This window comes from Simochromis diagramma, unplaced genomic scaffold (genome assembly GCF_900408965.1).
Source record: "Simochromis diagramma unplaced genomic scaffold, fSimDia1.1 OVJJ01000596.1, whole genome shotgun sequence".
Taxonomy (NCBI): domain Eukaryota; kingdom Metazoa; phylum Chordata; class Actinopteri; order Cichliformes; family Cichlidae; genus Simochromis; species Simochromis diagramma.
The window spans coordinates 10,866,540-10,881,927 of NW_024387245.1; the positions used below are offsets into that span (position 1 = coordinate 10,866,540).

At 40.0% G+C, this 15,388-nt stretch overlaps 1 protein-coding gene and 1 non-coding gene across 2 annotated transcripts in view; both read right to left on the reverse strand.

The window, feature by feature from the left end:
* Nucleotides 1-10,096, reverse strand: part of LOC120714075 (ATP-dependent RNA helicase DDX54-like) — a 10,346-nt gene extending 250 nt beyond the window's left edge. Inside the window, exons 1-16 of the mRNA XM_040000108.1 lie at nucleotides 9,818-10,096; nucleotides 8,777-8,903; nucleotides 8,622-8,692; nucleotides 8,345-8,533; nucleotides 8,170-8,219; nucleotides 8,038-8,079; nucleotides 7,666-7,761; nucleotides 7,454-7,575; nucleotides 6,384-6,445; nucleotides 5,925-6,056; nucleotides 5,619-5,829; nucleotides 5,386-5,517; nucleotides 5,013-5,234; nucleotides 4,828-4,901; nucleotides 2,887-3,087; nucleotides 6-129 (exon numbers count right to left, since the gene is read on the reverse strand). Coding sequence (XP_039856042.1) covers nucleotides 6-129; nucleotides 2,887-3,087; nucleotides 4,828-4,901; nucleotides 5,013-5,234; nucleotides 5,386-5,517; nucleotides 5,619-5,829; nucleotides 5,925-6,056; nucleotides 6,384-6,445; nucleotides 7,454-7,575; nucleotides 7,666-7,761; nucleotides 8,038-8,079; nucleotides 8,170-8,219; nucleotides 8,345-8,533; nucleotides 8,622-8,692; nucleotides 8,777-8,903; nucleotides 9,818-9,934 — 1,972 coding nt within the window. The 5' untranslated portion in view covers nucleotides 9,935-10,096. The remainder of the gene's footprint in view (nucleotides 1-5; nucleotides 130-2,886; nucleotides 3,088-4,827; nucleotides 4,902-5,012; nucleotides 5,235-5,385; nucleotides 5,518-5,618; nucleotides 5,830-5,924; nucleotides 6,057-6,383; nucleotides 6,446-7,453; nucleotides 7,576-7,665; nucleotides 7,762-8,037; nucleotides 8,080-8,169; nucleotides 8,220-8,344; nucleotides 8,534-8,621; nucleotides 8,693-8,776; nucleotides 8,904-9,817) is intronic.
* Nucleotides 9,590-9,661, reverse strand: trnac-gca. The gene has a single exon. It is a non-coding gene; the product is annotated as a tRNA-Cys (tRNA).
* Nucleotides 10,097-15,388: the final 5,292 nt, after the last annotated feature.

Consider the following 15,388-nt stretch of genomic DNA (forward strand, 5'->3'; position numbering starts at 1 on the left):
TTTAGGTCTGTAAGGGATATAATACTCTTCATCTTTGCCTGACTGCCTCTTTTTCTTGGTCTTTGGTCGCTCTTCGCCATCTTCCTGCTGACCTCTTCTTTTACCACCTACCACCTCTGAAAACACCCCCTGGTGGAAATAGAAAGAATTACATGGTACAAAGTGACAAAGCATGATACAGAGATCCTACTATCTTCCTCTTCTAGTTTGTATACAGCATCATCTACATCAAAACTGCACTTTATTTTGCTTCTTCTTCATCAGACAGCACAAACAACTTTCTCATTTTGACTCAAATATTGGTTTTGAATGAAAATTATGCAACAATCCTGGGTGTTTATTCAACTTGTGAGCAGGTTTTCTAATCCACCGTACGATTATTATTGACACTAGTACATGTTCGTGCTGCTGGCAAACTAATACACTCAAGAACATATAGCAAAGCAAAAAAGTGAAAAGTAGGTCTTGCCTACATAAATAAACATAAGACAGTTGTGAGACTTTGACATAGTAACATCTGCAGTAATATTTACACCTGTGATGACATCTCACAAGCATTAGCCTTATTTTGAAACCAAGATTGTTTACACAGAGTTTGTAATTGCAGAGAAATGCTCCATTTATTTGGGTCATTTCATTTTTGAGCAGGAAGCTCACCTTTTTTGTTATAGCCTTTAGCTGAATAGAGAGTTTTCCAATTAAATACATATTCTTTAAATAATGTTCCCTCTTATAAAAAGTAGGATAATTTTAAAAAAAAATTTTAAAAATGTATTATACCTCTATTACTTAGAAAAAAACTGTTTTTTTTCTGTTGTCTGTTATATAACGTTAGTGATGCTCGTTTCAATTCATTTCTTAATCAGCTAAACAGGTCAGTTAAGAAACAGTCAAATATTAAGTTAAATTTGAAAACGGTTTAAAAAAAAATATCCCCATTCCAAAATGTCACATGACAATCTCATTGGCTCACGGAGTTATGATGTCACTACACTTTGATCCTTTGAAGTTTTTCCTTAAACAGGGGTGAGAAACAGCAGTTTGTTAGTTCGTGTCTTCGCAGCATTTGTGTTTGCAGCCTTCACGCGTTCACCACAGAAACTTTTGGAAACCTTTTCAGAGTTGTCGTGTACAACCTTCAACATGTATCCTACAAGACACCAACCAAGGCAAAAAGATTACGCCGCTTCTCCTTCCTGTCGTGGCCAGCCAAATGACCTCTTAGCCGTCCAAAGGGCATTACATGACAGTAGGAAGGAAAACTACCATCTCCAGAATAAAATTCAACAGATTGAAGATGAGAAACTTCAACTGGAGGAGAAGTGTAGACAGATGGAAGCGCAAATATAAAGCCTGGAAGAAAGACAAAAACGCCAGCCCGACATAAATATTATTAATGAGGGTTGGGGAATCAAGTTTGGACAAGCCCGAGAGCAGATTGTCTTCCTAATTAAGGAAAACAAGCAAAAGAGCGCGGAACTAAAGGAGATGTCCAACCAGCTTAAAGACAGCAAAGCTACGGTTGAGAAGACAGAATGGGATCTCCAATATATGGACCAAAGGAATCGGCTGCTCCAAACAAACTTCGATGAAGCTGTGAAAAAAAATAAAGAACTCCTCCAACAGAAGGAAGAACAGGAGAAAAAGCAAAGAGACATGGAGCACAAACTGAAAGTCACGGAGGAAAAATACACAATGCTGAAAGAGAAGGTGGATGATACTCTGCGCCAAAATAAAAACCTTCTTCGAGAGAAAAAGCAACTAGAAGGGGAAAAAGAAAAACTGGACAAACAATGCTCGCACATGCAGAAAAGGATGGAGCAAATGGCGAGAAACAACTCCGAGCTCACTAAGGGGATATTGTTGGAATACAACAACTTGAAGCGCAAACACACTGAAATGCAGGCGCAAAAGCAAGAACGAGACAACATACATGACGACCTGCAGCGTACGCTCCAAGATATCCACAGAAGAAATGAGGAGCTACAAGACATGTACAAAGAAGTACAACAGAGAAACGCAGACATGCACAAGGACAAGATAATGCAGGAGGAAACATCCAAAGAGCTCAGGGAAAAGCTTGAAGAAAAACAAGCAACCTTGGAAGAGGTGGAGAAAACGTGCAAGAAGCTTGAGAAACAAAACAAAGAAACCATCGATGAGTTGAGAACCCTCATCCTGGAAAAAAAAGCTCTTGTAGAAAACTGCATGAAAAAGAAGAACAAACGCTTCCGCTGGCCCTGGAGGAGGAACTCTACTGCTTCCTCACCTGGTGTAGCCTCGTCTTGCTCCACCTCTGTTCACCTCCCCAACCAGTCCCGGCAGTTGACTGTCCCCTCCTGAGCCTGGTTCTGCCGGAGGTTTCTGCCCGTTTAAAGGCAGTTTTTCCTCCCCACTGTCGCCTAGTGCGTGCTCAGAGGGGATTGTTGGGGTTTCTCTCTCTACCTTTTCAATTATTTACTTGTTAACGTTTTGTTCTTACTTCATTTTACCTTGTTTATTATTACTTGTTAACGTTTGTTCTTACTTCATTTTACCTTGTTTCATTATTTACTTGTTAACGTTTCGTTCTTACTTCATTTTACCTTGTTTCGTTATTTACTTGTTTAACTTTTTCTTTTTCAACTTATTCATAAAACAATAAACAATTGAATTTATCCTTTGAGTATTTTTCATCGAATCTTTTCATCTATAACTTTTCACTTGTCACCAAACAGTTAAAAGAGCAGTTACGTCACCATGAATCTGTGGACAGGTAATATCCACACTTTCATTTATGATTTCCTGGAGTTCAATGTGTGCTTAATCCTTAATGAAACTGATGTAAACCTGCAACTACAGCAATCCAGGGAAGAAAGAAAGAAGCAATACTTCACCCATGCTTACATTTAAATCACTCTCATCCTTTTCGGTGATGTCGCAGTCAGCAGTAGTGGTGGGGTTGGTTGGCTGCTGCAGCCTGCTTTCTGCAGCTCGGTCTTCTCTCTGCTTGCTGAATTTGTCCACTAGCCGAGTGTCTTTAGAGCGTTTGGCCCGCATCACCTCACTGGCTGGTGTCTTACTACTGGAGTTGATTTCGAAGATGGTCTATTTCAGGAGACAATTATATGTTTCTTTGCTTACTAGAACACTTTTTACCAGAAAATGCAGCGCTGCGATGTGTCTGCATTAGAGCTGGGCGATAGAACGATAACGATATGTATCGCAATGTAACTTTTTCTCGATAGAAAAATTTAACTATTGCGATAGACCTCGCCGCTCTTGTCCTCTTAAAAAAAAAAAAAAAGAAAAGAAAAAAAAAAAAGAAAAAAAAGGAACAGCCAATCCAAATTAAGTAGCGCAGAGCCAAACCAATCACAGCCGCAGCGTCACGTCACGTGACTTGTTACGTACAGCACAAGTGCCAAGCCGCACATGTGTATTTGTTTGGGAAGCAGCCAGCCACCGTACCGCCCGGGTAATGGAGGAAATGAGTGTGCCGACTAGAAAAATCAACAGAGCGTGACCGAAGGTTACCGAAGAGAAAACAGATGATGGTTCCAATGCCGGAGAGATTGTCGAACGGAAGAGCCAGAGAAGTTCCGTAGTGTGAAGGTATTTCAGCTATTTCAAGTCTGACAAAAAACAGAGTAGCGTTCACTGTATATTGTGCGAAAGCAAGTCTGGAAATACAATAAACTGGTGCATGCGCTACGTCCACACGTACCCGGGCATTCTTGAAAACGCAGATTTTTATATGCGTTTGCACCTTTCGTCCACACGTAAACGGCGTTTTTGGTCACTGAAAACGAAGATTTTTAAAAACTCCGGCCAGGGTGGATATTTTTGAAAACTCAGTTTTTGCATTTACGTGTGGGCAAGAAAAACGGAGAAAACGCAGCGTCAAAGGTGTGCGCATTTTTTGACGTCACACTGTGCGCCACGTTATTGTTTCAGTGAAATGAATTTCTACAATACTGTTACTGTTATTCTACTCTGCAGTGTTTAAATGCTTACATATACACACAGTTACTGTCCCTCCACACATACGACTCGGTTCTGCTTCTATGCCCCAGCTTTGTTTACTTTTTCCCACCGAGGCTTCTAGACTTCTGATTGGCCAACATTTCTGCACGGTTAGGAATCTAGCGCCACCTGCTGCTTTGGCATGTTCATAGCAGCGTTTTCCTTCATTTCTCCCTTTATGTGTGGACGGGATTATTTTTTAAAACGAAAACGGAAAATCTCCGTTTTCAAAAATACCCATGTACATGTGGACGTAGCCTCAGTCTCTGACTGGGAGCACTAATTCGTCATTCGAATTTTGTCAGACTAAAGTAACTGTTAAAACTGTTTGAAAAGCTAAGCTATACAACAAGGAGAGATTGAGAATTTCCTTTTAGTTCTCAGTTTATTTGATATTGACAAAAGTTAGTCAATTTTGTCTGTTCTTCTGTAAAACAAACTAAGATTTATTTTTAGAATTAATATTTTGTTTCTAAGTGGAATTGACAATTTAGTCTGTTTCGTTTGTTCTATTTTGAAACTTAAACGCTTTAGCGGCTGCTTTTGTGTAGTTTGCAATATTTGCCTTTATTTACCTGAAAAAGTCTCATGTTCCTTAAGTACATCTACCCTGTTGAACTTATTATGGGAAATAAATATTTAAATAAAAACAAGCTGCTGATTATTTCACATTTTACTTGTGAGCAACGGCACATTTAAATCTTACAAATATAGTTATTTGGCTTATATCGTGATAGATATCGTTATCGCCTGAAATGAAAAAAACATATCATGATATGAAAAAATCTTATATCGCCCAGCTCTAGTCTGCATCAAACTCACCGCTTTGGATTTGTAGCTCTTGATGGCATCGACTATTTGAAGGCACTCCAGTTCCATTTTTTCCAGACCACACCCTGAAACAAATCAAATTGCCTTACTTAACTGCCATCAGTTCCTCACTACTCCTTTTGATTATTTTCATAAATTCTCTCTTCTTTTTATACTTTATCCTCCTTTGAACTTACCAAGTACTGGATGGACACCCATGCTGGACACATCTGTGTTTTTAACCCGTCTGATGGACTCCGGCGAGGGGTTTGGCCGCGACTTGAGGTACTGCTTGTAGGCGTTCTCTGAGACACGGAGCAGATTTTGCAGGTCCAGGGAGTTTTCGTGAGACGTGATCAGATGAGCACTTTCATCATCCAAGATCCTCTGAGGGACTCGGCCAAACACACCTTCTGAATCTGGAGTACGAAAAGAAATGCAGACATTTCAGTACAGTGACAGATAAAAAGAGCACTAAATAAAGTTTATTAGCAACCTCAAATGTGTAGCACATCAGTTAAACAGTTCATCTGTCACTTTAAGACCTGACAGGCATGCAGTGGAGTCTACCTTGTGTGTGTTCAGGTGAAGCAAACTGAACTGGTCGCCCTAGGAAGAGGTGGAGGTCGTAGACATAAGGCATTTCATCAGGACAAATCAGACTATAGGCTGTGCCACTTCGGCCCGCTCGTCCCACACGCCCTGATGGGAAAAGACAGGGGGAAAATACACGTAATGCTGGCCTAATCATTTCAAATTAAAGAGGCTCAATCACTTTGTTCCTTCTGCATACAGCTGCTCACCAACTCTGTGCAAGAAAAGTTTGGCCTTGGAGGGGAAGTTGTAATTGATGACATTATCCAGCAGGGGGATGTCTATACCACGAGCAGCAACATCAGTCACCAGAAGCACCATGGCTTTCCGATGCACAAATTTCCCAATGTTGATCTTCCTGGCAGTCTGATCAAGGGCACTGTAGATGTAGGCACACTCTAAACCTTCTGACGACAGCAGCTGGACATCAGGGGGAAAAAAGAAGTCAACTAAAGCTCTAGTTTTTAAAACAATATTTAACATTCTCACAAATTTAGGCTACACTGTTGTCTTACCTCCTTTAGGTACTCCACATGGTGTTTGGTGGCAGCAAAGACCACTGTCTGTTCCTGAGGCTTCACTACGTTCCTCAGGAGGTGGAGCAGCAGAGCCGGCTTGTCATCCACACGCAGGTGGAAGAATGACAGCTGATGAAAGTTAGAAGAAATTAAAACATGCTCAAAGCCATGGAAACATCAGGTGACTGTAAGGACTTTTGCTTTGGGCTTTACATTTAAATCTTTCAACATTTCTGGGAGAAGAATACAAAATGTTTGAATAGCAAGTGTCTGAAGACAGAGCAACAAGTAGAAAGACCAAGACACTGACACAGTAGCTGATTTAACATAAGTTAGCATGTAGAGTAGATGCAATAATCCTGTACTCAGGTTGTAATAAATAATGCAAAACCTTCCATCTAATTTCTCAGATTAACCAAAAGGTAAATAAAACAAAAGCAAATTCTGCCTTTTTACCTTGATCTGATCACTGAGCTTGGAATCCACATCCAAACGAATCAGTACAGGTTCTGTCAGGCCTGAGAAAAAAGTTTGTATACACCGGTGTGAATATAATTAGGTTCATTTGCCTTTAGATGCGAAAAAATATGGAAGCTAAGTTGAATGAATATGCTTTATGATGAGAAAATAAGCCAGAAAAACTTGATCTTCAGTTCAGGTTACGCCCACTTCTCGTTGTCAGCAGTTATTTCCCATAATCCCCTGAAGTCAAAGAATGTCATTCACTCTCTATGGTCTCTGGTCACATGTCCCTCTCCAGTGAGGATCCAGGTAACAACTGTAGAGGTTTGTATAGAAAACGCCAACTTGTCTCCAAGCACTCACTAACTTACCAGCTGATCAACAGTAAAACTTGAAGAACGATACAAACTGGAAGTGGAAACCATTCACCTTCAAAAGTTAAAGTTATGCCTCACCTACGTGGCTAACACATTTGAAAAAGGCACAGTTAGTGTTGCCATTTCACAGTTTCACCGCTGCTTGTGGAGTAATTGGCAAGTGTTTGCAACCTATATGTAACCAATTTAACCCCGCAAACACCAGCAACCTCTAGCACCCACCAACTGGTCAGGGAATACACATTTTGTGCAACCAACCAGTGGTTGGCAGGTGTTCACCAACTGTTCTCTAGATCTGTGTGACTGGGACTCAAATGGATATGACTTTGAATGTGATTTTTGTAGTGAAAAGGTAACAAGTGTATATCGATAGATTCTGCTAACTTTCATTTCCCAAGAAAAAAAGATGCTAACTTTCTTTTTTTTTTCATGATTAACAAAAACTGAGGGAAGTGGGGCATGAAGGTGAGAAAGGCCAGACGACAGTTAAAAACAGCAGCTATGGGAAAACATTAGAAGACAGTTTATGCATTTTCTCTAATATGCAGAAGATGTCAACTACATTCAGATGAAACAAATCTCTATCTATAATTTAGGCTGTTTACTTACATCACAGAGTTTCAATATTGTGACTTGGACTCAACTGAATTAAACCTAACAGAATAGAAATGAAACTGTTAATCTTACCAGCTCTGGCAAACTCCACCAACAGTTTAGGCAGGGTGGCAGAAAACAGCAGAGTCTGTCTGGTGTCTGGAAGTCTGCGGATGATCTCCTGAAGCTGCTCAGCAAAGCCCATTTCGAACAACCTGATTCAGGAAAACATTTCAGAATTCAATTTGGAAAATTAGAACAATAAATAAAAAAAATAAAAAAACATGAAAAATGCAATTTCTCACCTGTCAGCCTCGTCAAACACCACATACTCCACACTGTGCAACTTCAGGTTCATCTCCATGACAACGTGCATAAGACGACCAGGGGTACCGATGATACTGAAGGGGGACAACGGAGCTTAGCATTTCAGCATAAAAATCCATAAAATCCTATGTACTCTTTTTCTTAAGTTATCATGTGACTTTCAAAAAACTCGACCTCTGAATTCTAACCTTAAGGTCAAGATCGGTGGGATTTGATACCTATTTGCAGTAGACACAACTATGGTATCAATTTGAAACTTCTACATGTCTTTGTTATCATATTCATTAACTTAGGTCTCCACGTTGGGGGTTGGTGGGGGGTTAAATAAATAAATATATAAAAGCACTCACATGTCAGGGTTTTCATGGAGAGCAGCAAACTGATCTTCCATCCTGAAAAACAGCAGAGGCATTCACATTAACAGACGACATCAAAGAGCAACAAGAAGAACAAAGTAACAAGACAGCTAAGTAGTCACGCACCTGTCTCCACCAAGGATCAAAGCAGTCTTGAGACCGGTGAATTTTCCCAGCTGCGAGAGCCCGATAGAGAAAGGAAAACAGGTAGTACATTAATGACATTCCTAAAGATGTAGTTAACGGCTTTATTTCACACTTTTCACCTGCAAGACCTACATGAACGGTAATTTCCACTCACCTCTTTCGTGAACTTCATGGTCTGTAGGGCCAACTCTCTGGTGGGGGTCAGAATGAGGGCCCTGGCTCCCGTTTGGGCCTGAGGGGCCTTTAGCTTCTCAAACATGGGAATCAGGAAGGCAGCAGTCTTACCGCTGCCAGTCCGAGCCATGGCTACAACATCTTTTCCATCCAAAATTACAGGTACAGTCTGAAGTGGTGAAAAGAAGGATGTAATAAGTCACATATTTACATCACAGTGTAACATGACACATAACCTCGAAGCAGCACCAACAAACCTTTCTTTGGATGGGAGTAGGAATTTTGTAACCCTTCTTCATGACGCCTTTAAAAACAGGGTAACTGAGACCTGAAATCAGACATCAGACAGGTCATCTAGCTTTGTTTCAGCTCAAATGGACACATCCAAGTAGGCAGATAGTGGAAAACCTACCCATGGACTGAAACCCTCCAGATTTCTTTTTCTTCTTGTTTTGAGCTCTGACCAGCTCCCTGGTGTCTGGCTCCACATCTGACAAGCACTCTGATGCTGCAGGGAAGCGCGGCAGTTTCCGCCCCGGCTGTGAGACAAATAAAGAAACACGAGCACTACTTCTTAGCAAGATGAAACCTTCAAGACGTCTAAAAATCTGATCAAAACGTTATACAGTGAAAGATTTCAATATTCCTTATACTGAGATTAATAAAAATCTTAAGTGAGGGGGTCTCATTTTATGGTCAAGGGTTGTTGCTGTGATGTAAGAGTGGGAGACCTACATCTCTGGTGCAGCAAAACGCTAAATATCCACAGATGCCACTTTGTTATTTACAAATTTTTACCATTTCAAAACCTGCTGATCTACTACACAACCATCTCTAGGGTTTACGGAGAATGATGCAAAAAAAACGAGGAAATATCCAGTGAGTGGCAGTTCTCTTGGTAAAAATGCCTCGTTAATGCCAGAGGAGAATGGCCAGACGACTTGGATCTGAAGGTAACAGCAAAATTGTACCTAAATAACCACTGGGTACAGTTAATGTATGCACAAGAGCATCTCTGACAAATATTATGGACAAAACTATCTGGAGAAATTAGGGCAGTTCTAAAGTAAACATTTTCAATTAGTTTAACCTTTTTCTTATTCTAGAGACTAGTTTTTCATTCTACTTTCAGGGTTTAGTTTAAAACTAGAGCGGAATGAAACAAACTGTTTTTGCAATGGTACTAACAAATAATTCAGAGTATATGAGAAGAAACTGTTTTTTCAGGGGGCATCCGGATTTGAACCGGAGACCTCTTGATCTGCAGTCAAATGCTCTACCACTGAGCTATACCCCCTCTGCCTTCTACTGGCTCAGCAAAACCATGAGTAGCTGACAGAGCTGCGGGCTCAAAACAGCGACATTAGACATCGATGAATCGCGCAGATCAACGATCAGATGATTAAGAGACTCGAGAGGACGTGTAAGACGGTTTTAATCATTTAAAACTTACCGAATCATCGTCTTTAATTTCAACAGCCAGCTCGAAGTCTCCGTCAGAGTCGGTCTCCGGCTCTCTGTTGGCTGTGTGTCTCTTCTTCTTCGTCAGCTTCTTCTTTCTCTGAGCCATCCTGTCACTTTAGTGTCCTTTCAGCCCGCGGCAGGAAATTTGTTTTTCTCTACTGATTTCTGAATTATAGAAATGGCATCAAGTTTTCAAAACACCCCATCAAAAGACACAGCACGCAGACATGTTGAAAACACGTGTGAGCTTCATTTTCTTCTTCTACCTCCAAGTGCAGTCGTGTGGCTTGAAACTCAACGCTGCCCCCTACTGCCAGGGAGTGTGAAACGCGTTACAAGCTACAACAATATTTCATTTACATGCAGGATTTAAAGACTGTTTCTTTTAATAAGTCTGTGACTACGTTTCTTAAATTTCTAGAATTAATTTGTTCACTCACCCTAAAAGTAAAATTGGATTTTTTTTAAAGAAAGCACTGATATAGTTTAAAATCTGAAAGCTTTTAAAGATTAATCTGAATGCTGGTGTGCAGATTTTGAGCTCTTTGGGTTAATCTTTATATGCCTGCACCCAAGATGTCACATTATGTTTTTTTATATATCTTGCCGGACTATTTAAATTCTGTTAAAAGCAGCACAACATTTGCCACTTGGCCTCTCACAGTGGTAACATTCATTTCTTAATGTATTCATCTATTTTAATCAGTGTATTGTACAAATGGAATCAAACAGGAACGCTGCTTTTCATTTCTTTATGATACGAAGCATCCTCACCCATTTGCCCTATTGTTTTAGTGTTTCTATATACATATAAAAGCTGGCACAGATGTCTCATTGCTGAGTCATAGTTTGAATCTCTACGATGTATTATTCACAGTCACAGACAGTTCTCCCGTATCTTGCAGCTCCAGTGTATCCAGACAAATTCACATTAAGATCACTAAGGTTGCACATTTTTGCAAATATAATCTCTCTTATCTGACTGATAAAAAAATCAAAGTAACAAAGCTGTGTTCTTTTTTTCTTTTTTCTTTTCCTTGGTGCTGGGTATAGCTTAGCCCCAGGAAACAACTAAAGAGATAAAAAATATTCTTCAAGCATGCAAAAGAGCGTTACCCAAATATGTTTTCATTCTGATGACTGTGTTTTTATATGACTCAAAAACTTGTGGAAGACAAATTCTTTCAGTTGCATAACTTTTTGTGAGTGCACAGCAAATTTTGGCAGGGAAAGTCTACCCATCCACGCCACAACTGTCCTATATACAACCGTCACCCTGAAATATGCTCCAAAAGAACAGATTTTAGTTGCTGGCACAAACACAGGCTTGGGGGACAGAATCTCAAAGTTTCCTTGTTAATTACTTGCAGTGCTAAATTTAGGATTATTCCTTTTAAATGCCACCTTATGAGCACATTAAGCAGCACATCATTCGTTATCACACTATCATTGATGGTATTACTAAACAGAGTGCTCCCTCTACTCTTTAAATGCGCAGTGTTAAAGATATACAGAACAAATCTTTGAAATTCAAATTCAAATCTTACACAACCGGATAAATGAAGGGATCAAATATTAGGATCAAATCTGAGCTTTTTTTATTTTTTGTCTTGTGGTCTTATTTCATTTTATGCTAAAACGGTTTCACATAAGACATTTTGGCAATATTTGCCTCTGGTAGTCTCCTGTAATCCACTCATCCATGTATTGATTTTTGCACAAAATAAAATGTCCTTTGTGGTTTCATTAAAATGCAAGTCGTCGTGCTGCTCAAGAAAACAGCTGCCCAAGATATCACCTCCCCACCCCCCAACTGTCATGGTGTAGCTGTGCTGTCCGTTCACAATCACTCCCTTGTGCTTTTTCACACCTTTTTGATGAACTACTTTTTTGTTTCCCTCTCAAGGGAACTCTTTTTATTATAAGTATATCATGAATTAAAACTAACAACGCGTTTTCTGTTGGGTAGGTGTATCTCCAGCTCAGAGCACATTGTGCCCCTGCTCATAAACTTCACTTGTTCACAGCCAGCCACAGTTGAATTTTTTAAATCACCCAGTGGAAATGTGTCCTTTGGATGATAACACTGACACTGACAGCCAAAAAAAAATATGTACTGTGCTGCTTGAAGTCAGTGGGCTGACGTACAGTAAATAAGTCAACACCATGGCAACAGCCTGGAGCTAATGCCATTCATATTCCCCCTCCACACACACAGACATAGCCTGACTTTGGTGGCCTGCACCCAAATCTGTTCAGGGAGCTGAGAGGGCTTACACACAGGCAATAGGTGCAGCGAGTCGCCAGGATAGGATTCCGCTTTTGTCCTTATGGGTGATTTAAGTGATAAAGCCTGGGGGGATTAAGATATGAAGCTGGCAGCAGCGGGAAAGTTGTGGTGGTTTCAACTAAGCATTCAAATAAAACCGGGATTTTGGCATCAGCATGCCTTCGGGTCAGCCTCCAAAGCTCTTGGCAGTGTCTTAACTCTCAGTTTTCCTACTTTGCAGAGCCCTCCTGAATAACTCCTTCATCTCCACATCATGTGACTCGGGCAGTTTCTTTTCTGGGGTTATTTATTATTCATCAGGCAGGGCTTTTAATGTTTTTGTTGATGTGCATCTTGGGCTACAGAAGGGAAAAAAACAAAGCTACAGTAGCATGTTTTAATTTTCCAATTTAGGACGTGGCTGCAGAACAACCCATCTTTCTCTAAGTGTGATCATAAGATCTTTAAAATGCAAATGTATTTTTGGTTGTAGGAGACTTGCATAGAAGCTAAAACCTCTAAAAACTCTGCAGTGTGTGTTTTAGTGAGTGCACAAATACACTAGTCTGCCATTCAGTCTGTGAGCGAGTGAACGCTGAATGAAAGTCATTAAGGAAACAGATGTCAACATGTGTCAGGTTGGATTTTTCTAAAGATGTTTCTGTATGTGGCAGATGCTGCCTCTAAGCCTTGGAGATTGAGGGGAATGTTTAAATTAAGAGATTATTGATCTTATGGTTCGTAAAGCTTAGCTTTTAAATGGGGGTAGAAGTGAAATATTCTTCCATATCTGTGTCGACTCAATAATTTATCACGGCACTCTTCAAAAAGCTGGCCGTGGGTTCAGTGGACCTTTTAAAAATAGTCCAAACATCCAATTAGTGTTGCGACTGATGCACTGTAGCATATCAGGCGTTCAAATCCCTGCAGCAAGCCTTCAAACACTGGTTTGATTTTTCATGCCAGACGCTGTACATCCAAGGGGCACATTAATCTCGGAAATCTGATAACAGCTCCTCAGATAGTTTTAAATGGCCGTATGGGAGGAAATATCTGCTTTGGATTTTTGTTTCATGAAAGAAAATTATATCCAAGTTGTCAAATGCAAGAATTACACTGAGTGATGACCTAAAAAGATGCATTTTTTTATATTATTATTATTATTATTATTACAGCAAACTCTTTCAGCCCTTAAAGAAAACTTACAATTCCATAATTTTAAAATCAGTCAAGTACAGCAGTTTGGAAAATATGGAGAACGCCTGAAACATTTGGACGTCTATTTAAGTTGTATATTTATTTAACTCTGTAGTCCTTATTTATACGTTCTGCTCAATATGCCAACAGGCAGAGTGAATCATGCTGATGTGAATAACCTGGTGAGGTAGATAAAAGTCTCAGAGCCCGAGCAGAGAGGATGTTCTGCACAGTGAGTGTAATTCTCCCACCCCTAGTGAGAGCAGCAGATGGTGAGAGGGCCCTGGGCTTTAACTGCCACCCCCACCCCCCCAAGCTCCTGGGCAAGAAGACAGAGCAGCCATGCACAAAATATCTGGCCACTGACTGGACCCTGCCACGCTTAGTGCCACAGGCTGATAAGACGCTCAGAGGAGCAGCACTCATATGCTCAAGTAGACTTACAAGTATGTTAACCTGGTGATTTCTCTGGACCCCGACTTAACCCATCATGATCGACATTGTAACCTCTGAGGCCAACTCTCAATAGGTGATTTTGACTGTTGAAAAGTTTTGTGGTATTTGATCAAATTCAACTGAAAATAAAACACAGACACATTGAAATGTTGAAATGGAACTTTTATATTTGTCCTGTTTTTTAATAATATGTCTTAACTTTGAATTTGTCACTAGCAGCATGTTTTCAGAAGTATGCAATGCTGTGTATTCACGTAATAAAAAGCTCTTTAGGTTAGGTTAGGTGTTTTTAAAAAAGTGTGTCGGAGAAACTGATCCTACCAGATGTAAAAATGGGCATGGGCTCGCCACTTTGTAAAAGACAGAGAAGATAAAAGGTTCACCAATTTAAGAATAACTTTTCTGAACGTAGGATTGCGAAGAATTTAGTCATGTCATCATCTACTGTAATGTTATTAAAAGATTCAGGGAATCCAGAGAGAAAGCTCTTTATGCGAGGATCAAGGCCCAAAACTAAGCTTGTGTTTGCATTACAGTTCTTGGAAGCGTTCACTCTTTTCTCAGAACTCTCACTAAACTTCGTTCTCTTTTGGCAGTATCTCACAATCGGATCAAAACAGTTTTATTTATGCTTGAAACCATACAGCGCCATCATTCACAAGACACAAAGTAATGACTCTACTGAGGTTTCATTACATGCTACATCAGAAAATTGTATGGGAGGGTTTTTCCAGTCTCCTGAGGCTGTCTTGTAATTCTACACAAGTTGCCAAATATGTAGCACACAGGGATTGAACGCAACCCCCCCGTCTTCCTGGATCTCCTGCAACATGACTATACAGTAAATAGCCAAGATTATGGCAGCAACAGAGGATCTCTACTGAGGTAGGTTATTCAATGTGTCCTACTTGTTTTATTCACAAAAGAAACTAAAACAAAGAACAAACGATATGATAAGCGTTTATGCTTTACGTGTATGATATAGCTCATAGGACTAACTATACGTCTCATGCTGTGTTTACAGTTTTCCTCATTATTTAACGCAAAAAAATAGAAATTTGCAGACATTTCTAATATCATGAAGCTTGTGTGTCAACAACATGACTCCAAACTGCTAAACTCTAAGCACAGTTCCATCTGGCTCATTTACATGTAATTTGAAATCACAGTTTTGGAAATCTCTCAACACAAATTGCATCATTTAAGCATTTAGCACACTTTGTATTGATAACTCAACTGGAATAACAATTTAATCCTGCATCAGAGTATGAAACAGCCCTCAAGTAACTTCAACTGACTTGTACAGGCGTTAGGCAAGACGATGGTGCAGCAAGAACACAGGGGAAGGTTAAGAGGAGGCCCCGCAGAGAGCAGAAGGCAAATTTACTTTTTTTTGTAGTCCCTTTGTTACCTTTTGCATCTGCACACTGGTTTTTCTTTATAGTGTTTCTCATATTGCCAATGCATTATGTAAGAGAAATGATTAGTTTTGCTATTTACTACTTAAAATAGGTGATGTAGTACTGTGTGTACACAGAATGTTTTAGTGGAAGGAGTTGTTTTTCAGATGAGTGAGCGTGGTTTTAAGTGCTGTGTTTCATTTTGCAAGAGAAGTGTGGAGTTTTGACAAAGTGGTGA